This window comes from Echinops telfairi, unplaced genomic scaffold (assembly GCF_000313985.2).
Source record: "Echinops telfairi isolate 266 unplaced genomic scaffold, ASM31398v2 ScPeMD7_7;HRSCAF=31, whole genome shotgun sequence".
NCBI lineage: Eukaryota > Metazoa > Chordata > Mammalia > Afrosoricida > Tenrecidae > Echinops > Echinops telfairi.
In genome coordinates, this window is record NW_022103904.1 from 11,582,824 (window position 1) to 11,589,747 (window position 6,924).

The following is a 6,924-nucleotide window of genomic DNA, read 5'->3' on the forward strand; positions in this document are numbered from 1 at the left end:
TGGTCCCAGTTCCTTCTTCCAGGATGCCCTACAGGAGTCCTCTAGTTAAATAAGTCACCCTCCTCGGAACCTTTCTCCGAATATTCCCTACAATTCTGACTCCTGCTTTGCTCTCTCCATGCTTGTTATTTACTCGCGCCTCTCTTCCTTTGCAAGCTTCTCAACATTGAGCAATAAATAAGGGCTTGGGCATGAGCAATGGTGGTCAAAGAAACACACAGGATTGTCAAACCCATGTCGGATCTTTTGCTTTATCGTTTTCCTTCACTATTTGGGCTGTCCTGATTGATTACCAAATTCAGGTAGAACTTAAATAATTTAAAAAGACATATCATAAAGATGTTTGGTTTGCTTTTTTTTCTAACTTCAGGAATTAGGAAGTTGCCCACTGACTAAGTTCATCATCTAAGTCAAGGGTTCTGAAGTAAAGATGAAGAAGATACGCCTTTTGTGACAGCAGCTGTTATTAAAGTGTGCTATCTTCCATAGATCACCATATATCCGGGTATCAAATGCCACGTAGCTAAAAGACTAGTGGAGCTCTTGGACTCTGAATCCAACATTTTAATGTTTATGTCTTCATCCTGTCTTGTCTTTGAGTGAATAAGGTACAAAAAATACATTTACATTTTTTCACGACCTAAGATATAAAGTCCTTAAGGAAAGAAAAATAGGTTTTCCATTACTTGGGTCATTGGGACTTGGCATATGAACTCTTGGAAGGGATGATTGGTAAATGAATGACTGAATGACTGAATGAATGAATGAAGCAAAGGCATAGAAATAAGCTTTATTTGAAGATAGGCTGAAAAATTATAAAGCAAATTAGGGATGAAAATGTGGGTATTACAGGGAATATGCTACATAAATATCCATCCCAGGCATTGTATTATATACCATAACTGTGCAAGCACAAAAATCTTACACATGACAAATTCATGTGTAAATAGAATATGGCTGGTTTCCCTAAGTTCTGAACTAGAAGTTAGAAAATACTGAAGGAAAATAAAATATTTTCAGGTATTCACTGGTGGAAGAATTAAATATTTGTGGTATTTCAAATTATTTGGGGCTAAAACAGGTTTTTAAATGAGTATAGATATCCATTAGTCAGCATTACTTCTCTCCTTTCACCCTTCCTCCAGAAAGAAAATTTATTTTGTTCCTAAGAGCGTGGGTGGTGGTGAAAATAAGCAGTGATTTTTTAGTTGCAAATTATGAGATGATTTACCATTTTGTTCTAATCGCAGCATTGAAACAAGCTCTACTGCTCTTACAGAGCACATTGCTTAATCCAAAGAACTAAAGAAAAAAATTGTAGACATCAAACATCTCACTTTTTGCTCAGAACCCTTCATTCGGAATAGGTAATCTAATTTTAGGTTACAGAATAGATTTATGGTATCTAGCTTGGTATACTCTATGTAGTTTAACAATTTCACTTTCCATCATTGGAAGTTCTCACTTGAGTAGGTTGTAAATTGTCTGCAGAGCTTAATCTGTAGTTTTGCATGTAGGATTTAATACGGAGAGGGAGAAGAGGCAATACCTGTAATGCAATTAAATCTGCCAAATAATAGTTACAAAATTATAACTAAGGTATTAAAATATTTATTCATTCTGGATATGCTGGTTATATCCTTTAATTTGGAAGGCAAAAGTCTATGATAAAGAGGACAATAAAAGAGAACTATGAAAACCAGGCTTTAGAGCGGTGTCTACTCTCCAGATTGATAGATTGGTATAAGCAAGGCAAGCAGGAATAGTTGTCAGGCTACATGTAAAGGCCAGTGAAAACTCAGAGGACTCCAGTGGTTTGTACATCATATCCCCAAACGCAGGAAGCACGAGGAGAAAGTCTAGTTTGACAGACATTATTTTGAAAACATTGTTCACGCATAAGGACTTGAAGATATATATACCTCACTCAGAAAGCATCCTGATAAAGTGAGCTGATATTTTTATTTAATGGCTCCAAAGGCCTGGAATGTGATTTTCTCTTGCCAAGTGATATCAGTAATTCTTCAAGGTCAAAATGCAAAGGCTAAAGAGGAATTTGATATTTTGTTGCTCCTCACATCCTGATATATTATGGCAAGTGCTTGGGAAACATACACACACACACACACACACACACACACACACACACACAACGACAATGAGGTTGTGCTGGGTTTTGCTTTTTCCAAGAAGGCATCTATCCTATGTCAAGGTTAAAACTTCAATGAGTTTCTATTGGCTGAATAAGTGCATAAATTAATGCTATTCAGAACAGCTTTAACTTGCACAGCTGACATAAGAAATGTGTGACTCAGCTTCTAAATTGGCATCAGACGCACATTTACAGGAGTTGCCTTATCTCTGCACCACTTATTGCCTTTCATCCCCTTCCCTTGCTCCCATTAGTATCATCAGCTTTCATCACATGCGGCAGAAGTTGCTCCTTCAAAATCAAAAGCCCTTGGAGAATAGTCTTGTGAAAACTATGGGTCATTGAAAATGTGGACGGTATGGCATTGTCTCTTGCATTTACATTTTGATTAAGTGAAAGTCTCTTAATTTGGGTCATTATCGATACATAAATCTGTGGAGAAAATGAACATGCATTTATAACGTAACTAGCATTGCATGATTTATTGTTCTTATAATGTGTAAATACAGGAGGGTACAAAAGGAGTCCAGCTCTTAATTCCCCAGGGCATGAAGCACTGCCAGCACCAAATGTGGCAAACTCCCGTCCTCTGTGAAGGCCAGCCTGGGGCTCCCAATGTCAAATAACTCATTATTGCAACTGCACCAGGCCTCCCAGTTTAAAAACTGTCATATATAAATCTGTCTATTCTATTAATCCCTTCCTGTAAAGGGATGGAGCGTGTAAAATGAAGGCTCAAAATGGGTTTCCATACCTGATTGTGGACTTTGCTTAGGAATTTTGGCTACCGCTTGAGGGCTGGAGGTGGCGTGCACACGCTGCTGGTTGGCAGAGCTGTGGATGCTGCTGGGAACAACTGACGAGACGTTCTTGCGCGGCTTCATGTCTTGCAGCCACATGGGCGAGGCTTCAAAGGCCTGCATCCTCCTAGCGTGGCTGTTGGCGTTGACTTTCAGGTAGGCCTGGGCCTTGTGTTCCTGAAGTTCTCCGTAATTGCCATCGGTCACCCTGCACTCATACAAGCCTTCATCCTTTTTCCTCACTTTAGAAATCTGAAGCTTGTGGGAGATATCATTGCCTTGAACTTTCACTGTCTGAAAAATTGCAGGTAAAAAAATAATCAAGTGCTACATCAAATGGTTTTGTTCACATTACTTGTGTGAATCTTGTTAAGGTCTGAAAGAATGGGGAGGCACCGATGGTCTCGTAGGGCCCTAGATAGCACAAATGGTTTGCACTTGACTACTAACTTAAAAGTTGCTTCACCAATGGGCTCAAGCATAACAATTGAAAGGATGGAAGGCAAGACAGCGTTTCTTTCTGTTTTGCCTATAGTCAATATGAGCCCAAACTGGCTATGTAGCACCTAAGTATAACAACAAAACTAACTTAAAGGTTGGTGGTTTGAATCCACCGAGTGGTTTAAAAGAGGCATGGTGCTCTACAGTCACCAATCCCCTAAGTAAAACACGAGGGTTTTGAATGGTCTCACAGCCACAATTAGGGAGTCTGCTTATTTTATCAACAATAAAACTTGAAAGTCTTATTTTCCCTATTCCACTAACAACTGGATTGGCAGAATCTTGGGATCGGGAGTTTAAACCAGCCAACTTCAGATTCGATGACTCATTTCCCAGATTTCAATAGCAGTTCTGTTATTTTCTAATCAAGGGCCCAATTTCTGCCTACTTGACTCAGCTGAATGAAGCACAAATGAAATTAGACCATGTCTACAGTTTATGGTTACCTCTTTCCTTCATCGTGAGTTACAAACTAGGCCTCTCCGCTCTGAGAGATCTCAATTTTCCTTTTGTTTCTCACCATGAAGTCTAGGTGAGGGTGCACCTCTAGCTTCACATTGGGGTGACTCATGAAGGCACAGACAAAGCAGCCTTGGTTGTTCGAGGTGGTTCGGAAATTGGCGCGTAGTTTGCCCATCATCATAGAGTGGCAAGATTAGTATGGCATGAAGTCTACAGCTGCAAGTATTTCCTCCTGGGATGGGAGGAAATTGATGGTACTGAAACTTGGATGCCATCAATTAAACACTAGTTTGGCCTGCAAAACGGAAATGCATTCTCTTATTTCTTGTAATAAAGTCTATTCCAATTTAATCGTGAGACCTACATATTTCCATACATCTTATTTGATATATATCATATAATCATTATAATGGAAAGATTCATCGATCTATCTATTTTATAAGACAGGCAGAATTTAATATTTTGGATACTTTGAAAGCTAGAGAAAAAAAGTGAAGAAGTTAAACATTTATTTATGTATTTTGCTACTTTCTATCACATCTTTAAGTGTTTATAAATGGTTAGGAAAACTTGAATAAGTCCTGTTCATCTGTTTATTTTGTTTTTTTAACATGTAGAAATTTACATACAAATAAATAGTTTTCAGTGTTTGGGCTATAAACTATAAGGGTGCATTTATATAAATGCAAAATTACATATAATTATTACTAGAAAAAATAATGAAAATCAGTAGTTTCAAGTATATTCTCAGTTGAATTTCCCAATAGAGTTTCAGGTAGCCAATGTATTTATATCATTAATAGCCCATTTCAAAGCTAAGTAAAATGAGGCTTTGGGAATTGGGGGTCAATGATTCTCAGCATTAGTTGCACTTTAGAATCATCTGGGGAACTTTAAAGAATATTCTCACTTGGATTAATGCAGAACTATTCAATCTACATTTCGATAGGGTGGTGCCAGTACTAATGTTTTATAAAAGTTCTCTGGGGAATTTTAAATTAAGAACTGCTGAGTTAGGAGATATACTCAAGGTCACTTCTTGGGCATTATAGGAATTACTTTTGACCTAATTTGTGTTTAGAATTCTTTTCAGTTGTCTAGATTTTATGAGGTATTTGGCATAGATGATATATATGTCTATATCTACACATATTTAGGCCAGGGTGTGTGATTTTTTACTAATTTTTGAGAGATTTGAAAGACATAAATGTGAAAGATGAATGGTCAATACATAATTTCTCCAATTATATATGAATATGACATATTTGAGAAAAAGTTATTCTTCACAATTGATTTTCTTAGCAATGCCTTTCTACCACCATATAAAAACAATTTTCTGTGATATAAGAGTGATAGAAATTGAAATATTCTAAAATGTCAGCACATTTATGAATATAAACTGCAATTTTGTTTGTTTTTTTTCCATGTTGAGATTATACATCTAGATCATAGAGCTTGATTCTACTAATACAGTATATTTATACACAGGAATGTTGTTATTCGAATATTATACCAACTAAGATTATATTGTAAGACCTTAAAAATAAAATTCAGTTTTAAGTATGTATCATTTGGTTTTTAGATTTGTAAAAGGGCAATATTTATGCTTAGCATATTTTCCATTCTTATTATAAAGTGATTTCTTTTCTAGTAATGATAACTTGCTTATTATTCATCAGTTAGTTAAGCAGTTTTATTAATATAAAGGGAGATTATATGTAGCATTATTTGAGTAATAGTAATACAAGTATTTCCATGTTTTTTCTTTCAGTTTCACACTAAATTATTAAAATCTGTAGAGTAGAACACATTTCTGTATTTCAAATAGGTTAACATCCTTCCATTATTTTTTCATAATTATATATGATTTTTAAACCTAGCATAAGAAACACATAGCATATCTTTTATTGGGAATTTTGAATGTCATTCCAAAATGAATTGTTTTTCTTGTTTGTTTTTAAGGATATTGACATTCTGTTAGATGCTTTAACTCTTTCCGCCCAGGAAGTTTTAAGCATTTCATTAATTTAATTCCTACTAATGAACAATTTTCTATAAGGTTGAATGGATATTAGCACTACAGCCCTTTGCTCTTATCAGTATATAATTGTTATAAAGATCTAAGGCAAAAATGAGTCACACAACTTCTTTTGATGGCACTGGTTAAATATTTACATGATTGAAATCTAAATTTGTTTCAATTTTTATGTAACTAATGAGGTAAAAGACTGGATACTCTTCCGCCGTTTGCAAATTTGCCTTCCCTGGGGAAAACATAAAGTCGGGATACCGTAAAATGTTTTCTAAAATTGGGAATTCTTGAAATAATTTTCATCTCGGTCCTGCCTACTAGCTAAGGCAGGAGTTTAGTCACCTGGCCCTTGGCTACTCACACTGATCTTGGTCCCACCGTTGTCTGGCTCCCCCTCTGGTAAGAGCTCCACCTGTGGGAGGACACAAAAGCTCCAACTGGGCCCCAGGCTGCTTCCCTGGTCCCTCCGAAGTTCCTGACCCAGTCGCGAAGGGGAAGCAGGCTTTGGCCAGTCGGCATTAGAGACCAGTGTCTCCGTAGCTCCACATCTTTTAATTGGGGTGATATAGAAAAAATAGGTGGGGGAGAACTGGGGTGGGGTGGGGATGGGGGACAAGAACCACTGCCCCATTCACATTCCTTTCTTGATCTAGATCTGCTGCGCAGCTCAAGAGGCAGTCTGTAGGCGGTCGATCCCTCCTGCTGCTGCATGGTGGCAGTCACGCTCGCACCAGCGCCAGCGGAGCCTGCTTGGATGCTGCAGCTGGGCTGGCCAGAGCCAAGCCTGGGCTGGGCGCACCTCGGTCACACTCGCCTTCCCAGGGCGCGTGAGTGGATGTTTTCCCAGGAGTTCCTGGTGCTCTCTACCCCAGCAGCTCCCAGCTGCCATTCTTTCTCCCCTGGGCTCCACTGGGGGTGGGTGCTGGGGGTGCTGTCTGTATGTGTTTATGTGTGTGCTAGCTCAGTGTGTGTGTGTG

General features: G+C 38.1%; 1 protein-coding gene across 3 annotated transcripts in view; it reads right to left on the reverse strand.

Moving 5' to 3' along the window:
- The window catches only part of VSTM2A (V-set and transmembrane domain containing 2A), a 33,022-nt gene that overhangs the window by 22,764 nt on the left and 3,334 nt on the right, over positions 1–6,924 (reverse strand). For all 3 annotated transcript variants that reach the window (XM_013006060.2, XM_004708037.3, XM_045286391.1), the window contains exons 3-4: positions 6,309–6,359; positions 2,907–3,246 (exon numbers count right to left, since the gene is read on the reverse strand). In XM_013006060.2, the coding sequence (XP_012861514.1) occupies positions 2,907–3,246; positions 6,309–6,359 (391 nt within the window). The remainder of the gene's footprint in view (positions 1–2,906; positions 3,247–6,308; positions 6,360–6,924) is intronic.